At 44.1% G+C, this 27,744-nt stretch overlaps 1 protein-coding gene across 2 annotated transcripts in view; it reads right to left on the bottom strand.

The window, feature by feature from the left end:
• Window positions 1-27,744, bottom strand: part of coro2ba (coronin, actin binding protein, 2Ba) — a 218,386-nt gene that overhangs the window by 15,265 nt on the left and 175,377 nt on the right. For both annotated transcript variants that reach the window (XM_072278059.1, XM_072278060.1), the window contains 7 exons: window positions 25,562-25,678; window positions 19,228-19,377; window positions 17,803-17,967; window positions 10,606-10,722; window positions 6,492-6,596; window positions 2,600-2,696; window positions 1,545-1,657 (listed from right to left, as the gene is read on the bottom strand). In XM_072278059.1, the coding sequence (XP_072134160.1) occupies window positions 1,545-1,657; window positions 2,600-2,696; window positions 6,492-6,596; window positions 10,606-10,722; window positions 17,803-17,967; window positions 19,228-19,377; window positions 25,562-25,678 (864 nt within the window). The remainder of the gene's footprint in view (window positions 1-1,544; window positions 1,658-2,599; window positions 2,697-6,491; window positions 6,597-10,605; window positions 10,723-17,802; window positions 17,968-19,227; window positions 19,378-25,561; window positions 25,679-27,744) is intronic.

Raw genomic sequence — 27,744 nt, 5'->3', positions numbered from 1 at the left:
CAAATGGTCCTCATGTTAACACTTTTATTCTGAATCATTCTTGTGAACCTCCTCTGGGCCCTCTCCGATGTCAGCACACCCTTTCTTGGATAAAGGTTTCATACCTGCTCATTATTGCATTCTGACCAATGCCTTATAAGCCTCAACATTACATCCCAGCTTTAATATTCTAGTCCTCTTGAAATGAGTGCAAGCGATATATGGTGACAAATTCTCCAGCTCTGTGACTTTTGCTAAAGGGTGAACAGTCAAGTTCAAAGGACAGTCTGACCATTAGCAAAAACAATAACTTGCATTTGCGTGAAACATTTCTCACAGAAACATGTCACAAGGTCCTTCTCAGGATTGTTATCAAATAAAGTTTCAGTTTGTATGGAACATTAAGGGTTTTATTGAAAACACTTCTATTTAGGTCGCAAAGCTTTTTACTCAAATTTCACCTGAATTTCTAAAAATGCCAGAGATTCTGCAGATGCTGGAAATTCAGGGCAACGCACTCAAAATGCTGAAGGAACTCAGCAGGCCAGGCAGCATCGATGGAAATGAATAAACAATGGACGTTTAGGGCCGAGACCCTTCATCAGGACTGCAAAACAAGGGGGAAGAAGCCAGAATAAGAAGGTGGGGGGAAGGAAGGAGGATAGCTAGAAGATGATAGGTGAAGCCAGATGGACGTGAAAGGTAAAGGCCTGGAGAGAAAGGAGAGGAGAGTGGACCATGGGAGAAAGGAAAGTAGGAGGTAACAGGGAGGTAAGGAGAAGAGGTAAAAAGCCAGAGTGGAGAATAAAAGAAGATGGAAGGCGGAGGGGAAAAGAAAAAAAAGAAACAATATATACCAGAAGGAGAAAAACATCTCCTGGAAATTAATTACTCAAACTAGCAACATGTGTCAGAGCACCCATGGAGTAGTTTGAATTCTTGAAGATTTGTTTAAAATTTCCCTATCAATCCCATTTACCATCAATCCCCATAATCCTGTAAAGCTTCTTGGTAACGTCTCCAAAACCTCTAGAATTTAAGGGTATAAATGCCTGAGAACTTTACCATCTCCAAGTTCCTCATTAAGCTATGCATTATTCTGGCCTGGAAATGTCTCATTGTTTCTTCATTGCTGGTGGGAGTCCCCAGTTGATTTTTCAGTGGGGGCCTTGTCCTGACATGATGTGCAAGGTTTCTAAACTTTAACTTCGCTGCCAATTTCTCAAATATTCAAAATTCAAGATGGTTTAATGTTATTTCTAGTAGAGGCAAATGAAATAATTGTTACTCCGGATCTGATGCAGCACGAAAAAAAAAACACAACATGATAAAGAACGCAATAATAAAAAGAACACTATAAATACAAATACACAAGATAGCTTATAAATATCTTCTCATCTGCCCATCACCCCTCCCGGGCTCTCCCCCCTCCCCTTTCTTCTATCAGATTCCTTCCAGCCCTTGACCTTTCCCACCCACCTGGCTTCACCATCACCTTCTAGATTGTCATCCTTCCTGTAATGTGGTGACTAGAATTACATCCAGTTTGTGTCAATTTCACTCACCCTTCTTGGCACAATCATCGAGATCGGTTCAATCACTCCTTTCAGTGTGACCAGTTTGTAAAACCGGAACACCTCACAGATGGACACATCCAGCCCGTGTTTTGGCATCACACCTGTAGGAGATACAAACGAACTACAAATGAGCTTAAAAACTGAGCCATAAAAATATAAAGCGTAAGTGTGGAAGCTTTAGAGAGGGTGCATAGGAGATTTACCACAATGCTGTCTGCCTTAGAGAACATGCTATTCAGGAGCAGCTTTTTCCCCTCTGCCATCCAATTTCTAAATGGACATTGAACTCAGGAACACTACCTCGCTACTTTTTATTTCTGTTTTTTTCTGCACTACTTAACTATTTAATAGATGTATATATACTTAAAGTAATTCAGTTTTTTTCATTTTATGTATTTCATTGTTCTGCTGCCATGAAGTTAAGGAATTTCGTGACATATGCTTGTGATATTAAACCTGATTCTGATGTCATATGAGGAGAGGTTGAGTGCGATGGGGCTTTTCTCTTTAGAACAAAGGAAGGTAAGTGGTGACTCCAGAGAGGTGTACGAGATGATAAGAGACATAAAGAGAGTGGACAGCCAGAGATCTTTTGGCTAGTGAGAGGGGGCAGAGGTTTAAGGTGTTTGGAGGGAAGTGGGGGGCGTATATCAGAAGTAGGCTTTTTACATAGAGAGTGGTGGGTGCGTGGAATGCACAGCTAGGGGTGGTGGTAGATGAAGATACATTAGGGATTAGGGACATTTAAGAGACCCTTAGATAGAGACCCCCTCTCGGCCTGAGTCGTAGTAGTAGTAGTAGATAGGCATATGGATAATAGAACAATGGAAGGCTATGTGGGGGGGGGGGGAAGGGTTAGATTGATCTTGGAGTAGGTTAAAATGTTGGCATGATATCGTGGGCTGCGGGGCCTGTACTGTGCTGTAATATTCTATTTTCTTAACCTGGCTTGATTTTATTAACTACCAGAGGGGTTCCGAGTGGTTGCAATTAATTCTCTGCACAATGGATTATAAACCATCTGGGTAAATGTGTGATCTTACCCATCCCCTTCTGAGGGGCCGGTGAGCGATATTCCATCAGGTAGTGGAGATATGGCTTCTCGGTGCTGATTTCATAGTATCTAATATTCCCGTCACCCTGTTCAAAAGAAGATTAGGCACAGGATGTGTAAACTACTCATTTCATTGTGAGGATATTTTCAAAGTTGCTGATGGAGCCAGTTTCCTGCTCATTTTGGAGCAGCCCTTCCCCTTTTACTTCAAAAGAATGAACATTGGGTGTGTTTCAGATCAGAAGGATGTCCCTTCTACCAGACCCTTGCACCCCTACTGCCTGGACACCATTGAAAATGAACTCACCCCCATTGGCTTTCAGTGGCAGGTCAGAGTAGAACACATAGAGTTGGATGTTGTAGGCAGGATTCAGGGGACCATTCAGCCCTTAAACCGGATCTTTGGCCTGCCTTGTTCCATAACCCTTGCACAACAACCGCTGGCCTCTTCAAGCACCTGACTCTCTCCCTGTCCACACCCCCTGCAGACCAAGGGTCTTTGAGGGACGATGCTCCATCTTTCTCTCAAGGAGGACTCTCCCTCAAAGACCCTCGATGTGGGGGTGTCAGCTGCATTGTGTACAACTCACCGCTGCCACTCAGCACACACGTAAATCTTGTCTTGACGTCCTGCTTCCCCCCCACCCCACCTCCCCAACTCACGGACACACTCTCATTCTGCATTGGTCACTTTTCATCTTTTATGCTGCTGTTTCACATATCTATACCAGTGCTGGTGTTATTATAATAGTGTCAGGAACATTATACTGTCTCACATAAACATGCACCTCACACTTTCTGGCAACCTGTCAACCTTCAGGCCATGTCACTCAGGGTCTGGTGCTAATTTTATTTTCTGACTGAATGTGCTTGAATGACAATAAACTTGAACTTTAAACATGTTTCCAGATCTTGGTCCTGATTGGCCGAGCTTTAACTTAAAGATCATTCAGCTCATTTCTAAACCATCCATCTGGGAAAAGTTTGATCACATTTGTCCTCTGATTCCCTCTGACTAGTAGCTGAGTAAACTCTGGTCTCTCAAATTTAGATTTAGAAATAATTTTTTTGGAGGATTAGACCCTGAAATTCTGAGTAAGCCCTTTGGTCCTCCTGCTTAAATAACACTCAAACACCAGTAGGACCCATGAGGAAACAATCGAAGAGAGCAAGTTGCATTTTATAGCAACAGTATTGGAATGCAACAGGCAAGAAACATTGGAACAGTTGTCCGAGGCTTTACTGAGAACGCTTTAGGAGTACTGCATGCAGTTTTGACCTCCATACTCAAGGAGGCAGTGCAATGTAGTTTCATTGGATTGATTAATGTGGAGACCAAATGTGATTGTCCCATGCGCATTGGATTCAGAATAACAAAACCAGACGTCGAAAGAAACTGATCAGGTTCAAAGTTCGAAAGTTCAACGTATATTTCTGTCACCATTTACAACCCTGAGATTCATTTTCGTGCAGGCATATTCGGTAAGTCCATTGAATAATAACCATAATAGTATCAACTTGGGCGTTCAAGCAGTGTGCACCAGACAACAAAGAGTTCAAATACAAAAATAAATAAATAAATAAATAATTAATAACTAAATAAGCAGTAAATATAGAGAACTTGAGAGGAAAGTGTGCCCATTGGTTGTGCAAACATTTCAGTGATGAAGCAAGTGAAGTTGAGAGAAGTTATCCCAGATGGTTCAAGAACCTGATGTTTGAGGGAAAAAAATTGTTCCTGTATCTGGTGATGTGAGTCCTGAGGCTCCTGTACCTTCTTCCTGATGGCAGCAGTGAGAAGAGAGCATGACCTGGGTGGTGTGGGTCCCTGATGATGGTTGCTGCTTTCCTGCGAGAATGTTTCGTGTAGATGCGCTCAATGGTGGAGGGGGCTTTTACCCGTGATAGACTTGGCCCTATCCACTACTTTTTGTAGGCTTTTCCTTACAAGGGCATTGGTGTTTTCATACCAGGCTGTGATGCAGACAGTCAATATACTCTCCACCACATATCCATAGATGCTTGTCAAAGTTCAAAGGTGGAAACTGGGAACCTAAAATTAAATTACAGAGGCAGGATAAGTGATTGGGTATCTAGGATTCAAATGAATAGGAATTTCTTTGATTGTCTGGAATTTTCTACCATGTGTAGGTATGAGCTCAGCTTTTGAAAATATTACAGACACATTGCCTGACTTTTAGACAATAATGGATATGAAGACTGGATTGGGAATGACTGTAACTAGAGGGAATTGGACAGCAAGGTGGACATGAGTCAAGACCCTGAATGGAGAAGGGGGTCTCTGGAAAAGTGGACAGCTTCTCCTCGTTTCTTTGGTTGCTATGTTTCATTGCTATTTTAGTAGGAACAATAGGTTGCTAGGAGAAACCCAGACCTTCTCTAAGTGATAATAAAATAAATTTAATCTAGACATTAGTTCTTGTCACATTTGTTCATTAGTTCATTATGTGCTGTGTCGTATGATGTGGGGGGTTCATGGTCTTATCCATGACAATGACTGTTCTTGACAAATTTTTCAACAAAAGTGTTTAGCCATTGCCTGCTCCTAGGCAGTGTCTTTACAAGATGGGTGACCCCAGCCATTATCAATAGATTTCACAGATTGTCTGCTTGGCATCAGTGGTCGCATAACCAGGACTTGTAATATGCACCGGCAGCTCATATGACCACCCACCACTTGCTCCCATGGCTTCACATAACCCTGATCGGGGGCTAAGCAGGTGCTGCGCCTTGCCCAAGGGTGACCTGCAGGCTAGCAGAAGGAAGGAACACCTTTCATCTCCTTTGGTAGACACATATCTCCACCCCTCCACAACTGTTGTGATATTAACAGTTGTAATTGTAATCTGATGTAAGACCATAAGATATAGGAGAGAATTAGGCCATTTGCCCTATCAAATCTGCTCTGTCATTCCATCATGGCTGTTTAATTATCCCTCTCAATCCCATTCTCCTGCCCTCTCCTCATAACCTTTGACACCCAGATTAATGAGGAACCTAATAAGACTTAATGTGAATGATCAATGAGAACAAGAAGTGTGCCACTAATTTAAGGAACATCTCCCACACCTGCCCATTTTTAAAAGATTGTGAGATTATAAAATCATAAGACACAGGAGCAAATTTAATCCGTTTGGCCCATTGAGTCTGTTCTGCCATTTAATCATAGCTGACTCTTCTTCTTTCAGCCTCAACTTTTGTGGTCTCTCCATGACCCTTCAATCCCCTTACCAATCAAGAACTTAATTGCCTTAAATACACCCATTAACTTGGCCTCTACCATTCTCTGTGGCAATGAATTCCATAGATTTACCAGCATCTAGCTGGAGAAATTCCTCCGGATCACAATATTACACACAGATTGGACATGGAGAGGATGATTTCAATAGTAGAAGAGTCTAGCACCAGAGAGCACAGCCTCAGAATAAAAGATGTCCCTTTAGAACAGAGATGAGGAGGAATTTTTTTAGCTAGAGGGTGGTGAATCTGTGGAATTCCTTGCCAAGTTGTTGGGTTTATTTAAAGCAGAGGTTGATGGGTTCCTGATTAGTGAGGGCATCAAATGTTATGGGGAGAAGACAGGAGAATAGGGTTGAGACAGAAGATACATCAGTCATATTGAATGAGCAGACTCGATGGGCCGAATTCTGCTCCTATGTCTTATAGTCAAATCATTTAATTCTGAGCCTGTACCCTTGGATCCCAGACTCACCTACTTTAGGTAGGAGGTGGGAAGAGTCAAGAAGGGTATAGATTGCTGTTCATAGGAGAAATATGAACAGACTGAAAGTGATCACACCTTGTTATGTGTATTGTCAGTGCAGTTCCCACAACTTATTGTTAACTGAGAGACAATTTACCTTTCCAGCTAGGTAGAGCATGTGTGTATCATCATCGTAGAAGGGGAACAGGAGCCCCGAGAGACCATCGATTTCTTCTTCTTTTATTGGCATCGATAAGTCTTCCTAAAAGGAAAGAGGTGGAAGACAAAAGGTAGTTTTGCATCTCACAGCCCAGAATTGCCTCAAATCTTCCCTGCACCGTCACTCAATCCTCAGTCCTGGAGAATGCCACAGGCGACTAATGCAAAGAAAGATCTCCCTCAGAGTAAGCTGATGATGAGTCGTCTGCTCTGCTTTGCGTGGTCTTGGCTGAGGCAGGGATGTTCGCCAAAAGGCAGGAGAGATAACCTGTCTTATGTCTTATGTCAAACTAGCTGCCAACCAAATGGTGGATAGGGCAGTTTTCTTTGATCCCAATCATTTTCCTTGCACTATCCATTTAATTGGGAAATACCTTACCAATAAGATTAAGATAACTTTCATTCCTGGGGTCTGCGTGTCGCTGGTGAGACTAGTGTCACTCCTGCTTCAGCTAGTGGCTTAATATAGGAATGATAGCATTTCCCCCACCCCCAGCCCGGCCATTTGGGTGGATGCTGCATGATGTGTCCCCTGTTACAAATCAGTACCACGAAATAACAAACAGTACACAATATGCGATTAAGCGATTGAGCTTTATAATTCTTAATTTGACTATATGGTTAGTAAAGAAACAAAAAAAAAGAAAAAGGGCCCATTCTCATGAGACAGTCGAATGCGCAAACGGAGCTCAATGATGAGGCTGTTCGTCCATCATTGCCCTCCTCCGATTGTCACTGACCTTCGGACCCTCGCTCCAAGTCCACTCCGTCCGGCGGTCTACCAACTCTCTCCATTCGCGTCCTCTCTCCTCATCTCTCCCCGGCAAAAGACCACCAATTCCCGGCTCCCAGACACACAAGAAAGATCAACATCCTGCTCATTGGCTAACGTGCCCCGTTATCTCTCGTCATAACCCAAACATTGCTCCTACAGAGAAACTATTACCTTAGTGGTGGAACATTACAGAGAAGCCGTTACGCTAGCAGTGAAACCTTACAGCGCGTTACACTAGCATTGGAGAGGAGGAGGATGGTCCCTCCCTTACAAATGGTATCACTACAGTAACTCTCTCCTTACATCATCCGCACCTCTTCAGTGGCCCTTACGGTGCCACCAAAGTGGGTGGGCAGCGGCTCCATGCCATTCCTGAGAGGTTGGCCGTGCCCACATTGGAAAATACTCTGGACTGCCGGTGTTTCTTTCCAGGGTAACCATGATGGTGGTTTGTCTTTGCTAACTGTGCAGGATTGACCTGTGGCTTTCTGAATTAAATGCCTAATTTCCAGAATACCATAACAACATTGAACACTTTGGACTTTGGTTTGCTAGTTATAGAAATATCAGCCATAGTTAGTGTAAGGATAGTCAACAAACTTGGCGCGTGGCCAAGTGGTTAAGGCGTTTGTCCAGTGATTTGAAGGTCGCTAGTTCGAGCCTTGGCTGGGGCAGCATGTGTACCCTTGAGCAAGGCACTTAACCACGCATTGCTCTGTGATGATACCAGTGCCAAGCTGTATGGGTCCTAATGCCCTTCCCTTGGACAACATTGGTGGCGTGGAGAGGGGAGACTTGCAGCATGGGCAACTGCTGGTCTTCCATACAACCTTGCCCAGGCCTGCGCCCTGGAAACTTTCTAAGGCGCAAATCCATGGTCTCATGAGACTAACGGATGCCTATATAAGAGTCAACAAACACAATGGAGGTGTAAAAAATGATAAGAGGCATAGATGGAATGCTCAGCCAGACACTTTTTCCCAGGATTAAAATGAGGGCATAATTTTAAGGTAATTAGAGGAAAGTATAGGAGGGATGTCAGAGATTGGAGTTTAAGTAGAGTGGTGGGTTCATGGAATGCACTGCCAAGGGGTAGTGTTGGAAGTAGATACATTAGGGTGACATAAGATAGACATATAGATGAAAGAAAAGTGGAGGACAGTGTGGGAGGGAAGTGTTAAGAGTAATTTTTGGGTTTAGGTCATTCACACTTAGCAAATGGCCTTGGCCACCATCTTCTGTAACAATGCATTTCCTAAAAACTGGGAATATCAGAATCCGAGTCCATTTGTAACAATGAATTTCCCAAAAACTGTGAATACCAGCCCAGATCTGCTGACGTCTGTGAGATGAATGTAATCAGGTGTTAAGTTTTGAAGCTACATACAAAAGGGAGCATTGTCTATACTTGTAAAATTGTCCTTGATGTTTAGCAAATAAATATCGAGCCCACATTGGGCTAGCGGACCTTCCTACCGAAACCGTCTCCATCTGTATGATGCCTGCTGTACCTTGTTGTATCAAATAAAGAAGCTGCTTTGTATCTACCAGTAACTCCGTCTCTCCTGTGATTTTGACCATACAACAACAGGAAGGGTTAGATTGACCTTAGAGTGGGTTAAAAGTTTGGCATAGCATCGTGGGCAGAAAGGCCTGTACTGTACTGTGTTCAATGTTCTATGGTGGAAGGTGGGCGTGTGGCAGGCCACTTAGAGATACAGTCATGTGACAGAACCTTTGTGATAACAACCATCAGATTTGGAAATCATAATCCTCTTGGTGCTGAGCAGCTTCTTTGCCATGTGTGGACAACAGTGAACCCAAAGTTCTGGCCTGGTTCTTTCAGTCAGTACAGTGATGTCAATCCTAAAGAAAGCCCCTCACTAGAGGTCTGCTGGACAGATTTCCCCCGATCTGAGGCCTGCTGCTGTCAGATTAAGAGGAACCCTGGCATCCAGCAACAATGATGTCATCGAACTGACTGAGGAGTAGCCAACCACACTGGAGAATTTTCCATCCGCAAAGCAGGAAGGCAAAAACAATGAGCTAATATTTGAAATATTTGACAGAGTTGATAAAAGATTGGAATATAACACAAGAGGCAAAAGTATCATTGAAGAGAATATTATTTTTTAAAAAACTATGAAACCTTCATCTAGGGTTATTACAATGTAGGGGACTAAGAAATAGATTTTTGGGTCAAGGTGTCTTCTAAACAGGATTTATGGTTCACAATTCTATTAAAAGCTCAGGTACGCTTATGCATGAGTGGTAATGATGATGTTTATGACACGGTGGGCACATGGCCAAGTGGTTAAGGCATTGAACTAGGGATCTGAAGGTCGTGAGTTCGATCCTCAGCTGAGGCAGCGTGTTGTGTCTGTGAGCAAGGAACTTAACCACACAGTGCTCTGCGACGACACCGGTGCCAAGCTGTATCGGCCCTTGCCCTTCCCTTGGACAACATCAGTGGACTTGCAGCATAGGCTACTGCTGGTCTTCCATACAACCTTGCCCAGGCCTGTGCCCTGGAGAGACCCTGCAGGTCCATGGTCTCGCAAGACTAACGGATGCCTTTAATTAATATGACAATTTCACAGCAGTACTACAGCACAGTAAAAGTCCATTTGGCCCATCTAGTCCATGCTCACCAGATAGATTCATAGACTTTTGGAAAAGTAGAGCGCAGAAACAGGCTCTTCGGCCCTTCTAGTCCATGCCGAACCATTTAAACTGCCTAGTCCCATCTACCTGCACCGGGACCATGAAGCTCCATATCCCATCCATGTACTTATCCAAACTTCTCTTAAATGTTGAGATCGAGCCCACATGCACCACTCGCACTGGCACCTCGTTCCACACTCTCACGGCCCTCTGAGTGAAGAAGTTTCCCCTCATGTTCCCCTTAAACATTTCACCTTTCACCCTTAACCCGTGTTGTAGTCCCACCCAACCTCAATGGAATAAGCCTGCTTGCATTTACCCTATTGATACCCCTCATAATTTTGTATGCCTCTATCAGAATTTCCCCTCAATGTTCCAAGGAATAAAGCCCTAACCTATTCAACCTTTCCTTATAACTCAGATCCTCCAGTCCCAGCAACATCTTTTGCATTATCCAATCTACCTGCGCCAGTACCATATCCCACCAAAACCCTCCCATCCATGCACCTATCTGAACTTCTCTTATATTGCAGGAAATGGCAGTAATGCTGAGAGCCATAACCACAAATTGACACCTTTGTTTTGAGCTGCAGACTTGACTTACTGCACTGACCTGATCCCAGAGAGCAATCTGTCTGGTGTTCCACCTTGACACTCCTGTGGTGAGCAGCCTCTTTGAGTTCCCCAGGACCACCACGCGGTTTACTTTGTGGTTCTTGCAGCTTGCTTCCTGCAGGGATGGAAGGGATCAATTCTGTATGTCACACTGTATGGAAGCAGGCCTAACTCGTCCATGCCGACCAAGGTGTCCAGTTGAGTTAGTCCCATTTTCCTGAGCTTCCTATATCCCTCTAAACTTCTGTTCATGCAACTGTTCAAATGTCTTTCAACCTTTGTAATACGGCCCAGTCCTTCACGGGTAAAGCCCCCACCTCCACTGAGCACATCTATATGGAGGTTTGTCACAGGAAGGCAGCATCTATCATCAGGGACCCCATCATTTAACAATTGCAGCACGGAAACAGGCCATCTCGGCCCTTCTAGTCCGTGCTGAACTCTTACTCTCACCTAGTCCCACCAACCTGCACTCAGCCCATAACCCTCCATTCCTTTCCTGTCCATATACCTATCCAATTTAACTTTAAATGACAACATTGAACCTGCCTCAACCACTTCTGCTGGAAGCTCGTTCCACACAGCTACCGTTACCCCCAAACTTTTGCCCCTTAACTCTCAACTCGTCCTCTTGTTTGAGTCTCCCCCACTCTCAATGGAAAAAGCCTATCCACGTCAACTCTATCCATCCCTCTCATAATTTTAAATACCTCTATCAAGTTCCCCCTCAGCCTTCTACGTTCCAGAGTATAAAGACCCAACTTGTTCAACCTTTCTCTGTAACTCAGGTGATGAAACCCAGGTAACATTCTAGTAAATCTTCTCTGTACTCCCTCTATTTTGTTGACATCTTTCCTATAATTCGGTGACCACAACTGTACACAATACTCCAAATTTGGCCTCACCAATGCCTTGTACAATTTCAACATTAGATCCCAACTCCTATACTCAATTGTCTGATTTATAAAGGCCAGCATACCAAAAGCTTTCTTCACCACTCTATCCACATGAGATTCCGCCTTCAGGGAACTATGCACCATTATTCCTAGATCCCTCTGTCCTGTCATCACCCATCTCATACTCTCTTCTCACTGCTGCTATTAGGCCAAAGGTACAGGAGCCTCAGGACTCACATCACCAGGTTCAGGAACAGTTATTAACCCTCAATAATCATGCTCCTGAATCAAAGGGGATAACTTTATTCATCTTCTCTTGGTCCAACACTGAACTGTTCCCACAACCTATGGACTTACTTTCAAGGAGTCTTTATCTCATGTTCTCAATATTCATTGCTCATTTAATATTATGATTAATAGTCTTTCTTTCGTATTTGCAGTTTGTTTTCTCATTGGTTGCTTGTCCTGTTGGGTGCAGTCTTTCATTCATTCTATTATAGTTCTTGGATTTACTGAGTTTGCCCACAAGAAAATGAATCTCAGGGTTGTATATGTACTTTGATAATAAATTTACTTTGAACTTTAAATATTGAACTGTATCTTCCTCTACCACTTCCTTTGGCAGCTCATTGGCCTCCTACCTTCTATGTGAAAAACATGCCCTATTAAATCATTCCCCTCTCACCTTAAACGTAAATCTCACTTAACAATCTCTTTAGGGGCCAGGGGAAGGTTGTGTTTGTTTCCTTAACCTCTGCAGCTGAAGAACTGTCAGTGAAATTACTGAATGCACTGTCTGATCAGAATCCAAAGCAGATGGAGCAGTAGATCAGAATTAGTGAGAAAGACAGGTAATTGACGAAATTCAAAAGAATAATTAAAACAAAATCTCTATCAACAATAAAGAAAACTGAGAGAATTAATATCCAGCCATATACACATTAAAGGGTACTATGTTAGTGTAGTTAGCACGATGCTATTACAGCTTGGGGTGTTGGAGTTTGAAGTTCAATTCTGCCACAGTCTGTAAGGAGTTTGTACATCCTCCCGATGAACATTTGGGTTTCCTCCGGGTGCACCAGTTTCCTCCCACAGTCCAAAGACGTACCGGTTAATGGATTAATTGGTCATTGTAAATTGTGTTGTGATTAGGCTGGGATTGCGGGCGGTGTAGCTCAATGCCCTGACTGATGAAGACAAGCATGATTATGCCTTCTTCACTACACTTTCTACTGTGTGGGCCCTTTCAGGGAGCAATGGACATGCACTCTGAGATCCCTTTGTCTCAATGCTCTGGAGGGTCCTGCCATTTAGTGCATATCTCCTCTTGGATTTGAACTTCTTAAATGTATCTGAAGAAATTTGGCCTGTCCCATAAAACCCTCACTAATTTTTATAGATGCACCGTAGAAAGCATTCTTCTAGGGTGCATCACAACCTGGTGTGGAAGTTGTCCTGTCCAAGACCAGAAGAAGCTGCAGAAGATCGTGAACACAGCCCAGCACATCACACAAACCAATCTTCCATCCTTGGACTCACTTTACACCGCACGCTGTCGGAGCAGTGCTGCCAGGATAATCAAGGACACGACCCACCCAGCCAACACACTTTTCGTCCCTCTTCCCTCCGGGAGAAGGCTCAGGAGCTTAAAGACTCGTACGGCCAGATTTGGGAACAGCTTCTTTCCATCTGTGATGAGACTGCTGAACGGATCCTGACCCGGATCTGGGCCGTAACCTCCAAATATCCGGACCTGCCTCTCAGTTTTTTTTACACTACCTTACTTTCCCTTTTCTATTTTCTATTTATGATTTATAATTTAAATTTTTAATATTTACTATTGATTTGTACTCCAGGGAGCACGAAGCGCAGAATCAAATCTCGCCGTGATGATTTTACACCCTAGTATCATGTTGTTTGGCAACAATAAAGTATAAAGTATCTCCTCTCATTTATCCAGATGAAACCCAAGTGTTCATGGGAGGACGTAGAAACTCCTTGCAGACAGCACCAGAATTGAACTCCAAACTCCAACACCCCTAGCTGTAATAGCGTTGCGCTAACGGCTGCACTACCATGGCGCCCTTTATTGAGTACATGGGTGGAAATTAATTCTCTCAGTTTTCTTTATTGTTGTTGAGATTTTTTTCTCTGTCCAAACCTTTGACAGATTTATATCCTTTGACAATCTTCCTCATTATCCACATCTCCGCCAATTTTCACATTGGACACAAACACTAATACTTTATCTTAGGAAACTTGGATTTTCTGCCTTAAAGTAAATCATCTAAGTATCTTTGTCCAATATTGAATTTTGGGTACATTGTTGCACAGAGGCAGAGTGCATTGCTAACAGCTCTATATATTTTATGCTTCAAGAAGAAAGGTCTCGCCGGGGTAAGGCTGATACTGGGAGTATATTATTCATGAACTGGTGGTAACAGAGATGCCTGATTGCTGTTTTAAGTTATTTATCTCTCTGAAATGTAACTGCAAAGCTTCAAGCTCAGTTAGCATGCTTTCACGATTTATAAACACGAGATACTCTACAGATGCCGGAAGTCCAGAACAATACACACAAAATGCTGGGGGAGCTCAGCAGGGTCAGGCAGTATCTATGGAGATGAATAAACAGTACACATTTCATGCTGAGATCCTTCTTTAAGACTGAAAAGGAAGGGGGGAAGTGCCAGAATAGAAAGGTGGGGAGAGGCGGAGGGGAAGGAGGATAGCTAGAAGGTGATAGTGGAAGCCAGCTGGGTAGGAAAGGTAAAGGGCTGGAGAGGAAAGAGTCTGATAGGAGAAGAGAGTGGATCATAGAAGATCGGTTAGGAGAGGAGAGTGGGCCAGAGGAGATTTGATAGGAGAATGGACAATAGGAGATTGGACAGGAGGGGACAGCGGACCACGGTAAATCTGTTAGAAGAGAAGGGTGGACCATAGGAAAGCTATTAGGAGAGGAGAGTTGGGCACAGGATACTGATAGGAGAGAAGAGTGGACCATAGTTGAGGAGAGTGAACCAAAGTAGATCTAACAGGAGAGGAGAGTGGACCATAGGAGATCTGATAGGAGAGGAGATTGGATCAAAGTAGATCTAATAGGAGAGGAGAGTGGACCATAGGATACTGATAGGAGAGGAGAGTGGATCAAAGTAGATCTAATAGGAGAGGAGAGTGGACCATGGGATACTGATAGGAGAGGAGAGGGACTATAGGAGATGGTTTTATGATCCTCCTTCCCTTTCTCCCATGGTCCACTCTCATCTTCTATCAGATTCCTTCCTCTCCAGCATTTTACCTTTTCTACCCACCTGGCGTTACCAATCACCTTCTAACTATCCCCTTTCCTTTGCCCTCCCCCCCCAACTTTTTATTCTAGCATCTTCTCCCTTCCTTTCCAATCCTGAAGAAGGGTCTCAGCCTGAAACACTGACTGTTCATTCATTTCCATAGATGCTGCCTGACCTGCAGAGTTCTTCCACCATTTAGAGTGTGTTGCTTATACTTTCATGATTTGTGTCATTGCTGACTGGAGGTCAGGGTCATATACAGTATATAGCTAAGGTGCCTAAGACTTTTACACAGTACTGTATCTGTCCATGCGGAGCAGAGAGAGAGTTTGTAAATCTGGTGGGAGCAAAGGACATTGGGAATGGTGAGGGTGGAGTGCTGTGGGGGGTTTGTGGGACAGGTGGCAGAGAAGGTGCCAGGTGCAGGGTGTGGTGTGGGTGCAGACGTACCCAGCCCTGAGACACCAGGCAAGGTTGTTTGATTCCAAACAATTGGTTTATTGATCAGTATAGAATATCTCTCTGGTGCTTCCTGCTCCCTCCCTTCTCCCTTTCCCCTTTTCCCAACCATATTTCCCTTCTCCCTGCTCCCTTCCCACTCTCAGTCCACAATAGAGATTCATATCAGAATCAGGTTTATCATTACTCACATATGTCACGAAATAGATGTGTGCCTAAGACTTTGGCACAGTACTGTACGTATTGGGTAACTGCAGATAAAACAGCCAGACCGCAGAATCTCAACTCAGAAACACTGTGAGGAATACAAGTACTCTCATTCCTGTAGATGATGCAGAAGAGACCCTGCTGGCAACAAGGAATATCTGAACAAGTTTAAGTATTTGTTAACCTTTTCTTTGCTATTTTCTAGCAATCCTCTCATCTGAAGACATTTGTGGGCCACTTTACATTGTGTAACAAGGCAGGTGCCAGTGAGGGCTTTATCCTCAGCTCACTGAAGCACTGTCACCCTGAGGCAAAGGTCATGGGTTGAAGTCTCCATAAGCTCATTCATTGGTTCATTAGGTTGCATAATGGGGCCATCATGGTATTTCCATGACCATGATTGTTCTTGGCAAAAATCTTCCACAGAAGTGGTTTGACATTGCCTTCTTCTGGGCAGTGCCTTTACAAGACAGGTGACCCCAGCCATTATCAATACTCTACAGAGACTGCCTGCCTGGTGTCAGTGGTTGCACAACCAGGGCGTGATATGCACCGGCTACGACTATCCACCATCTGCTCCCATGACTTCACGTGACCCTGATCAGCGGGGGATAAGCAGGTGCTACACCTTGCCCAAGGGTGACCTGCAGGCTAACAGAGGGAAGGAGGGAAGGAACACCTTATACCTTCTTTAGTAGAGACGTATGTCCACCCGGCCACCTTCCCTTTCAGCGAGAGGTCTCATTAAAGTAAAAGCAGAAAATGCTAGAAATACCCTTATGAGATATTTGGATAGGCACATGGATGTGAGGAAGATGGAGGGATATGGACATTGTGCAGGTAGGAGGAATTAGTGTTTGGGTGTTCTGATTTGCTTTTTAGCTGTTTGGCACAACATTGTGGGCCGAATGGCTGGTTCATGCACTGTACTGTTTAGTCTATGTTCCATGTTCTATGTATCAAGCAGCATCTGTGGAAAGGGAAATGAGGCTATGTTTTAGATCAACCTCGCAGGTTGACTCTTTTTCTCTTTCGCCAGATGCTGCCTGACTGGCTGGGTATTTCCAACATTTCCTGTTTTTAATCTCAGGTTTCCAGCATCTGCAGCTTTTTAGGTCCTTGCACCGAAGGCACCCAAATGCACCTATAGATCTTTGAAACTGAACATTCAGGCAAGGTGTTGGGAGTACTGAGTCCTATCTTCAGGAGAGGATGGGATGGAAACTGGGGGCAAAATGTATGAACAGCCCTCAGGAGAGAAAAAAGGTGATGCAGACGTTCAAAGGGGATCTGCAGGACACATTTTTTAATATAGGGAGTGGTGGGCGCCTGGAATAGTTTGCCAGGGGTGGCTGTGGAAGTAAATATGACAGAGGCATTTAAGAGGCTCTTAGACAGGCACAGAAATGTGCAGGGATGGAGGGATATGGATTGTGTAGGCAGAAAGGATTAGTGTAGTTAGGCTTGTAATTGCAAGTTTAATTAGTTTGTGGGTGGCGGGGTGGAAATGTGTCTCTACCAAAGGAGGTGTAAGGTGCTCCTTCTCTCTGCTAGCCTGCAAATCACCCTTGGGCAAGGTGTAGCACCTGCTTAGCTCCCCACCCGCTCTGATCAGGGTCACGTGAAGCCATGGGAGTAGGTGGTGGATGGTCGTACGAGCAGCCGGTGCACATCACAGGTTCTGGTTATGCGACCACTGATGCCAAGCAGATCACCTCTAAAGAGTATTGATAATGGCTGGCGTCACCCATCTTGTAAAGACACTGGCCAGAAGAAGGCAATGGCAAACTACTTGTAGAAAAATTTGCCGAGAACAATCATGGTCATGACACCATGAACGCCCATGTCATACAACACGGCGCATAATGATGACGATGAACTGGTCTGGTACAAGTTGCAGGGTGAAGGGCCTGTTCCTCTGTTGTACTGTTCTCTGTTCTGTAAGCATTTAACAAACCTGGCTGCTATTTTCTAATCCTACAAGTTTGGTTGTGTTGGTTCTCGAATCCCTCCTGCTTACTGCCTGTTACCAATCAGACTATAGACACAGGAGCACAATTAGGCCATTCAGCCCATTGGGTCTATCATTGCATTCTGGCTGATTTATTTTCCCTCTCAAGCTCATTCTCTTGCCTTCTTCCCATAACCTTTGACATCCTAACTAAGAACCTATCATCCTCTGCTTTAAGCATACGCAACAACTTGGTCTCCACAGATGTTTGTGGCAATGAATTCCACAGATTCACCATCCACTGGCTGAAGGAATTCCTCCTCATCTCTGTCCTAATATTTCGATAGGACTGAGCCAAACATTGCACATCACATCGCGGTAAAACTATTTACTTGTAGCACTTTGCCGGAGCGCGGCTCGATGACCCTCAGCTTCTTGTCCTTGCAGGTGGTGGCAAAGAGGCTTCCGTCCGTGTTGAAGGACATGCAGAGAATGACGTCAGTGTGGCAGTCGATCATTTTAACTGGCTCACCAATTTCCAGGTTCCAGATCAGGATCTGAGAAGATAGAATAGTTACAATGAGATATAATGCAACTAATGAAGAAGGAAGCCCTGGACTCCGAGTGGAGTCTTCGGGACGCTGTCATGACGGCGTTTTTTTTTAGCAGGCTTTCTTATTGTTACGAGGCTGAGTTGCTAGCTCGACGCTCAACCCAACATGGATGGAAAAGCATGCAAGGGAGCCAGCTGGGATTCAAACTCGAGAACCTTCGCTCTGAAGTCTGGCGCTGCTGCCACTACGCCACCAGCCAGCTAATGCAACTAATAACCTGAGGTAATGATGCTGCTTTATAAAACCCTGGTTAGACCACACGGGGTATTGTGTTCAGTTTTGGTCACCACATTAAAGGAAGGATATGGAAGCTTTAGAGAGAATGCAGAGGAGATTTACCAGGATGCTGCTTGGATTAGAGATCATGTCTTTTTGAGCGAGCTATTGCTTTTCTCTTTGGAACAAAGGAGATTTGATAGATGTGTACAAGATGATAAGAGGCACAGATAGAGTGGGCAGCCAGAGAATTCTTTTCCTCAGGGCCGAAATGGTTAATATGAAGTGGCACAACTTTAAGGTGATTGGAGGTATGTATAGGAGAGATGTCAGAGGATGAACAAAGTTCCGGGGGTGGTGGTACAGGCAGATACGTTAGGGACACTTAAGAGTCTCTTGGATAGTCACATGGATGATAGAAAAATGGAGGACTACGTAGGAGAGAAAGGTTAAATTGATCTTGGAGTAGGTTAAAACGTCGGCACAACATCATGGGCCAAAGGGACTGAGCCGTGTTGTACTGTTCTAAGTTCTGTGTTCTATATGGGCCCACTGTCCAATCTGAAAAAGTACTCTGCTGGCAAGGCAGCACTCCCTCAGTATAGCCTTGCTTGGATCGGTAGACATTTTGCTCATCGTTAAACAGTACCAGCAGAGGGAGTTTTATAGGCATACGTTAGTCTTGTGAGACCATGGATTTGCACCTTGGAAGGTTTCCAGGGCGCAGGCCTGGGCAAGGTTGTATGGAAGACCGGCAGTTGCCCATAGTGCAAGTCTCCCCTCTCCACGCCACCGATGTTGTCCAAGGGAAGGGTATTTGGACCCATACAGCTTGGCACCGGTGTCGTCGCAGAGCAATGTGTGGTTAAGTGCCTTGCTCAAGGACACAACACGCTGCCTCAGCCAAGGCTCGAACTAGCGACCTTCAGATCACTAGACGAGCGCCTTAACCACTTGGCCACGCACCAACAGAGGGAGTTATCTCACCTTATAATCATAACCTGCACTGAATAAGATATTATTGGTGGTGGGGTGCCACTCAATGAGGCCAACTCGCCGGCTGTGTCCATACAGCTCCAACACAGCCTCAGTCATGTTCCTCTTCAGACCTCCTTCTGGGATCTCCCAGAGTCTCACCTGGAAATATCAAAGGGAATCATTTTATACACAGTGGGATAAATTTTAAGTCAAGTCAAGCCAAGAAATGTCAAGTTTATTGTCATTTAACCATATACATGTATATAACATATATGACCATATAATGTATATAGAAACGAGACGTTTCTCCAAACCAGGGTGTAAAGCACAGTAGTACATATAACACACAATAACTTATAAAGGTAAGGATAAAATCTACAGATGAATCACACATAAGTAACAAACTAAAGTGCATTAATATTAAGTATAATGTTAAGGTTAACCAGTGACACTTCGAATACGATGCAGCAGGGAGATCAGAAGCCTGATGGCCTGGGGGAAGAAACTGTTCCTCATCCTAACCGTTCCTGTTTTTATGCATCCTAGTCTCCTGCCTGATGGTAGAAAGTCAAAGAGGATGCTGGATGGATGGCGAGGATCCTTAATAATACTAAGTGCCCTGCGTTTGCAGCGCTCCTGATAAATATCCCCCATGGATGGTAAGGAGATCCTTATGATCTTCTCAGCTGTTCTGGCATTCCTTTGTAGAAACTTCTGGTCCGATGCTCGGCTACTCCAGACCAGATGGAGATGCAACTTGTCTGGATGTTCTTGGTGGTGCTCCTGTAAAACACAATTAATATGGGGATGGGGGGGGGTGGTGGTGGGTTGGAGCCTTGTTTGCCTCAATTTTCTTAGGAAGTGCCTTCTTGTTCAGGGAGGTGATATTGAGGGACCAGGTGAGGTCATCCGTGATGTGAACTCCCAGGAACGTGATGCACTTCACTCTCTCTACGGAGGAGCCATGTATTCGCAGAATGGGATCGCTCATCTCCAGCTTCCCGAATTCCGCAATGATTTCCTTTGTCTTCCTCACATTCAGCTCAGGTTGTTCTGCTTATACCAATCCACCAGCCGCTCCACTTCCACTCGATACTCTGTCTCGGCATCACTCTTGATGAGGCCAACCACTGTTGTGTCATCTGCAAACTCGATGACCCGGTTTGAGCTGGAACCTGTGACACAGTCGTGCATCAGCAGTGTGAACAGCCAGAGGGCTGAGCACACAGCTTTGGGGAGCTCAGCGTAATGGGACGAGAGGCGTTGCTGACTGTAGCCTTACTGTTAAGAAGTCCAGTCTCCAGTTGCAGAGGGAGGTATTGAGACCCAGTGAGGACAGTCACCCCACCAGTTTCTGGGATATGATGGTGCTAAACGCTGAACTGAAGTCTATAAGCAGTAGTCTGGCATATGAGACCCCATTTTCCAGGTGGGACAGGACAGAGTGGAGGGCAGAGGCTATTGCATCGTCAGTGGATCGATTTGAGTGATAAGTGAACTGGAAAGGGTCCAGTGTAGCTGGGAATAAGGCTTTCATGTGCTCTATGACCAGCCACTCAAAGCATTTCATAATGGTTGATGTTAATGCCACAGGACGATAGTCGTTTAGGCAGGTTACTGTCACCTTCTTTGGCACTGGAATGATGGTTGCCGCCTTGAAAACTAAGGAGACAATGGATTGTTCCAAAGAGATGTTGAATATATCCACCAGCACCTCTGACAGCTGGGCTGGGCTGCATACAATGGCAAAATTCAAAGTAAATTTATTATCAAAGTATGTATATGTCACCATATACAACCCTGAGATTCATTTTCTTGCAGACATTTACAGGAAAATAAAGAAGCAGATTTTATGAAAAAGTATACAGAAACAAAGACTGACAACCAATGTGCAAAAGAAGACACACTGTACCAATACACAGTATAATACTAAGAACATGAGTTGTACAGTCCTTGAAGGTGAGTCTGTAGGCGGGAGGAAAAGTTTCTCTGAGACAATCAACCTGAATCTCTATAAATGGTAACCATGGCAAAGCTCACAGAAACTCGCCATGTTCTCTCTTTCCTCTGTCTCTTTATCCTTCTCCAGGCCTGCAATCTCCCTTTAATTCTGGCCTCCTGGTCTCCTCTGAACTTAATCACTGTACCACTGGATATCATGTCTTTCACTGCCAAGAACCCAAATTCTGGAATTCTCTTCCTAACCCTTTCTGTCCACTCCTGCTTCTCAAACACTACCCCTACCTCTTTGTCTAAGTTTTTATGCCATCTCCGTGAATAAAAATTAAAAAAAAACACTGAAAACCTGAAATATTTACAGAAAATGCCAGAAATCCTGAGCAGTCCAGATAGCACCTGTGAGGAGAGAATGGAGTTAAATTTCAGGATGAAGCCTGTTTCTCCATTGACGCTGCCTGACATGCTGAATAGTTCCAGCAAAATTTTACTTAGACACTAACTGCTGGAGAAACTCAGCAGGTCAGGCAGCATCTGTGGAGGGGAATAAACAATCGATGTTTTGAGCCAGGACCCTTCAAATCTCTTGTGTTTATCTTTACTTATGACAACTTCTTATGCGACTGGGCACCAAAATTCATGGGGTAACGTTCCAGTGAAGCAACTCTGGAAGATCTGCTACCTTAAAGTTTCTGTGAAATAAACCATGTAGCTGTTGTTGTAGTTGAGAATTCTCCTCCAGCCCTGAAGTTTTGCCACAATTAACCAAGCTCAATATCACATTTATAAAGGCATTAGGTGAGGCCTAATTTGGAATAAAAGACAGCATCCATCATTAAGGATCCCCCATCACCAAAGACGTGCCCTTTTCTCATTGGTACTGTCAAGGAGGTGGTACAGGAGTCTGAAGACACACATTCAATGTTTCAGGAACAGCTTCTTCCCCTCTGCCATTAGATTTCTGATTGGACAATGAATCCATTTACACCACCTGAGCATTTTTCCCTCCCTTTTTGCGTTACTTATTTAATATTTTTAATATATACTTCTTGTTTTTTTATATATTTGTTATCATTATGTATTGCAATGTACTGAAGCTGCAAAACAACAAACTTCACAACAAATTCCAGTGATATTAAACCTGAGTTGATTCTGATTCTGAGTATTGTGTTGCAATTCTGGTCACCTACCTACAGGAACAATATCAATAAGATTGAAAGAGCACAGAGAAATTTTACAAGGACCTGAGTTAAGGGAAAGGTTGGATGGGTTAGAACTTTATTCCCTGGGGTGTGGGAGAATGAAAGATTTGGTAAAGGTGTACAAAATTATGAGGGGTACAGATAGGATATCTGCAAGCAGGCCTTTCCCCCTCAGGTTGGGTGAGACTAGAACTAGAGGTCATAGGTTAAGGGTGAAAGGTGAACTATTGCAGAAGAACATGAGGGGAGCTTCTTCACTCAGAAGGTGGTGAGAGTGGTGATGTGGGTCTGATCTCAACACTTACAGAGAAGTTCGGATAAGTACATGGATGGGAAGGGTATGCAAGGCTATGGCCAAGGTGTAGGTCAATGCGACTAGGCAGAATAACAGTTTGGCTCAGACTAGATGGGCCAAAGGGCCTGATTCTGTGCTGTACTGTTCCATGACTCTATTAATTCTTTCTTTCTTTATTAATCTTTTTATTGATTTAGAGAAAACACATATAGAGACAAGGGGAGAATTACCTCAAATATATACCAGCAACAATATAAAAAAAGATAAAATAGATATTATCATAATCATACATAGTAATAAGCAAATATGCAATATATAATTTAAAAAAGGACAGCTAATTCTCCTCTTATCAATTCATAAAGAGAGGAAAAAAAACTTTAAATTTAAAATAAAGAAAAAAACCCCACTGCACTAAAAAAAAGAGACATAAAAAGGGGGACTGGGTAGTCCATTCAGATGATACAACCAAGAAAAAAGGAAAGACTTTCTGACCAAATCTAAAACTTCGAAAAAATGAAGTAATTGGAAGAACAATAAATCAAATCAAATGAAAATATAAAATAAAAGGTCGCCATATTTGCTCAAATTTAAAGGACTATTAATTCACCCCAGTGCAATGACAGGAGGAGGTTCTCCCTCCCTCTTCCAGCTCACCTTTCTTGGATACAACTTGTTTGGGGGGGGGGGAATGACCTATCGGGGTAAGCTGCAGCGACTGGGTCTTTGGCAATGAGTCTCTCTCTGTGGCTCAGAAAGGAAGGGGGGGGGAGAAGAGGAGTGCAATAGGTAACTGAGCATTCTGTAGTTAGAGGAGCAGGGAGGATATTCTGTGCACATTAAATAGACACCCGGATGTTATGCTGCCCCCCCGGGGCCAAGGTCAGGGGTGTCTCAGAGCAGGCCCAGAGCACTCTAAACGGGGAGGGTGAGCTTCCAGAAGTCTTGGTACATTTTGACACCAATGACATAGGTAGGGAAAGGGAGGAGGCCTTGAAGAGGAAACATAGGAAGTAAGGTAGAAAGCTGAAAAGTAGGACCTTCAGGGGTAGTAATCTCTGGATTGCTGCCTGTGCCACGTGCCAGTGAGGGTAAGAATAGGGTGGTTTGTCAGATGAATGTGTGGCAGAAGAATTAGTGCAGGGGCCAAGGTTTCAGATTTATGGATTATTTGGGATCTTTCCTGGGGAAGGTATGATCTGTGCAAAAAGGACGGGTTGCACCTGAACCCCAAGGGAGTGGGGGAGGGGGGAACAATATGCCTGCAGCAGGTTTTCTAGAGCTGTTAGGGAGGGTTTAAACTAACCTGGTAGGGGGTTGGGAACCGGTGTGATGTGGCTGAGGATGGAGCAGTCAGTATACAAGTAGGTGCAGAGTGTACTGAGGCTGTGAGGAAAGATAGGGAAAAATTGGAGTCAGTGGAATGAGTTAAAGTGTAACAGTGAGCCAAAATCAAAAAGAGTGATGAATATAGGATTGAAGGTGTTATATTTGAATGCACACAATACATGGAATAAGATAGATGATCTTGTAGCGCAGTTAGAGATTGGCAGGTATGACGTTGTGGGCATCACTGAGTCCTGGCTGAAAGATCATAGTTGGGAGCTTAACATCCAAGGATACACATTGTATTAAAAGGACAGGCAACTAGCAGAGGGTGGGGTAGCTCTACTGGTAAAAAATAAAATCAGATCCTTAGAAAGAGGTGACATAGGATCAGAAGATGTAGGATCCTTGTGGGTAGAATTAAGAAACTACAAAGGTAAAAAGACCCCTGATAGGAGTTACATAGAGGTCTCTGAGCAGTGGCCAGGATGTGGGCTACAAATTAAAATGGGCGATAGAAAAGGCACATAATAAGGGTAATATTACAATAATTATGGGGGATTTCAATATGCAAGTAAATTGGAAGAATCAGGTTGGTGCTGGATACCAAGAGAGGGAATTTGTAGAATGCCAATGAGATGGGTTTTTAGAGCCCACCAGGGGAATGACAATTCTGGATTGGGTGTTACGTAATGATCCAGATTTAATTAGCAAGCTTGAGGTAAAGCACCCCTTAGGAGGCAGAGATTATAATATGATAGAATTCACCCTGCAGTTTGAGAAGGAGAAGCTAAAATCAAATGTATCAGTATTACAGTGGAGTAAAGGAAATTACAGAGGCATAAGAGAGGAGCTGGCCAAAGTTGATTGGAAAAGGACACTAGCAGGGATGACAGCTGAATAGTGCTTCTGGGGAAAATTCCTAAAAATGTGGTATTTTAAAGGGAGAATGAGGTAACCGTGGCTGACAAGGGAAGTCAAAAACAGCATAAAAGCAAAAGAGAGGGCATATAATAGAGCAAAATTAATGGGGAGTTAGAGGATTGGGAAGCTTTTAAAAACTGACATAAAGTAATTGATAAAGCCATAAAGAGAGAAAAGATGAAATATGAAAGTAAGATTGCCGAAAAGTATAAAAGAGGATACAAAAAGATTTTGTAATTTGCTGCTGACAGTCAACAAGAAGAGAGAGGAGAGGAAGAGTGGAGGGAGAGGGGAGAGGGAAGGAAAGGGGGTAGGAGAGAGGAGAAGGGAGAGTGGAGAGGAAGGGGGAAGGAGAGGGGAGAGCGGAACACAGGAAGAGGGTAGAGGGGAGGAAGAGTAGAGGGAAAGGGGAGAAGGGGGACAGGGAAGGGTAGAGGGGAGAGTGGAGGAGTGTTCAAATCTTACTCTCACCCCACAGATTGAATTCAACAGGTTAAGTTAAATCAGAATTCAATCTACCCTCAGTAATGGTAAGCACAAAACCATCCGACTACTTCTGCAATCAAGTACACCCACTCTGGTCCATCTGAGGACCTGCCTTCCCGATGTTAGGGATTGTGTGTTGAACGATGACGTTACTTACTGAAGTGTCCTCGGAACAGGAGGCTACGATGTTGTCCACAAACGGGTTCCATTTAATGTCCAGCACGTTTCCCTGGTGACCACAGACCTTGGGGTAGAGTGGGTCAATCCGTCCTGTCTGAGAGCAGAATGGGAGGGAGGTGAGGGGGAGAATGGGGGGGGCAGGGGTAGGGGGAGGGGAGAGAGGAGAAAGGTGTAGAGGGGATGGAATGGGAGGGGGGAAGGTGAGGGGAGAAGGGGAGGAGAGGAGAAGTGGAGGAGAGAGGGGGAAATAGAGGAGAGAGAGGGTGAGGGAAGGAAGAGATGGAGGGGAGGGAGAGAGGGGAGAAGCGAGGTGGAGGGGAGAATATGGGGAGGGTAGAGAGGGGGAGGTGTAGGGGATGGGAGGAGGGGAACCAGAGAGGGGAGGGGAGGTGAAGTGGAAAGGGGAGAGAGGAGAGAGCAGGGCCGGTGGGGATGGTGGAGGCAGAGGGGAGAGGAAGGAGGTGGAAAGGAAGAGGGGGAGGGGGGAAGAGGGAGAGAGGAGAGGAAATAGGGGAGGGGATATGGAAGAAGAGCATGTGGTAGAAGAGGGAGCAGAGAGGAGAAGGGGAGGTGTAGAGGGGGGATGAGAGGAGGATTGGGAGGAGGGGTAAAGGAAAGGGGAGAGGAAAAAGAGGGAAGAGACATGGAGAGAAAGAGGGAAAGAGAAAGAGGGAGAGCGAGAGAGAGAGGGGGAGAGAGAGAGAGAGAGAGAGAGAAAGCATGGTTATTCCAGAAGTGAAATAATGTGCATTTGAACAGTAACTGTTCCAACCTCAAAGTTTCTGACTTTTGAAGAACTATTGTATGTGCACTCAGTGTTGCAACAAAGGAAATACGATGACAAGTGTGTGCACAGCAGGATCCCACTAACGACAGATAAAGTATGGAAGGAGATAGGTACCAGGGAAACACTAAAGTACCATTGAAACCTTTGCGTCTTTCTTTGCATATAGACATGACCTCTGTTTAGGACACTCCCTTGGTACTGCCTGTACCAAGATCCTGGTATGAGTTTTGAGCTCAGGATTATGTTTCGGATGTGAGAGAATTGCCTGCTGAATCAGAGCATAGCTATGTGGGCAAGAGGCAGATGTGATTATCTTCCAAATCAGTGCTTCGCAAACCTTTTTGGCTTACTGTCCCCTTGGCTCCCAGACCACATCTCCCGCACTTTCCGGCCATTGCACAAAAACTATAAAGAATATTGATTTACACTGCCCAGTGAAAGAAAAAAGGAACTGCAAATTCACAGCAGTGACAAATTTTCATCAACAATTTTAGAGCATACATTAGCAGTCCTAGTATTCACTACCTCTGTGCTTTTTTCAGCTTTCGGTGAGAGGGATAGGTTTGGTGCAGTGATGTCAGCTTTTCAATATCAGGCTGAATGTCACTCAGAAGAGTCACAGAACCCTGTGTTCAGTAATTTGCAGTCTGTTTTGTTGCTTTGAAAGAAGTTGGACAATTGCACAGAAACTACGCTCCACTAAATACGATGTTGAAGAGGGAATTAAGGATATTTTGACATTTTTCCGCAGTGCAGGATAGCGTTCAGAGACTTCTTCTGCAACCAAAAGTCAGGTTTTCTGATCCTCGGCTTCAGCTCAAAGTCATTTTGTAGTGAGCTCAGTTCTTCTTCCATCCTTCCTGTTAATTCCTCATTACAAGTGTTCAGGAATGGAATTTACACCCAGTTTGGAATTTGAATCAAGAAAGGATCCTGAAATTTCTCTGACATGTCTTTATGCAGCTCACCCAGGTGGGCATAGTATACTTGAAGCTCGTCATCTGATATTCTTTCTTTCTTTCAGGGAGGCTCAGAAATCAGTAAAGGTCATGACAGCCTACGTTGCACTTAAATAGTTATGTTGGAGAAAAATGTGGAATCGACTGATTTGATTTTTATAAGAATCACATAATTTTCTTGCAATTGAAGACTGATTTCATAAAACTTTGCTAATGATTCTGCCAAATAAGCAATGTCATGCCTAATATTCTTGAGTTGATTAGTGACTGAAAATATTCAAGTCTTCAAAGAATTTTACCAGTTTCAAAAAGCATATAAAAGCATCTCAAGTAGTTTCCTTTTAAGAGCCACCTGATTTCTCTGTGTAACAGCAAGCGTTCAAACTATTCATCATATTCGATACAAAGTCGGGA

Source organism: Mobula birostris, chromosome 14 (assembly GCF_030028105.1).
Source record: "Mobula birostris isolate sMobBir1 chromosome 14, sMobBir1.hap1, whole genome shotgun sequence".
NCBI classification, from domain to species: domain Eukaryota; kingdom Metazoa; phylum Chordata; class Chondrichthyes; order Myliobatiformes; family Myliobatidae; genus Mobula; species Mobula birostris.
This window is presented reverse-complemented; position numbering and strand designations above follow the sequence as displayed.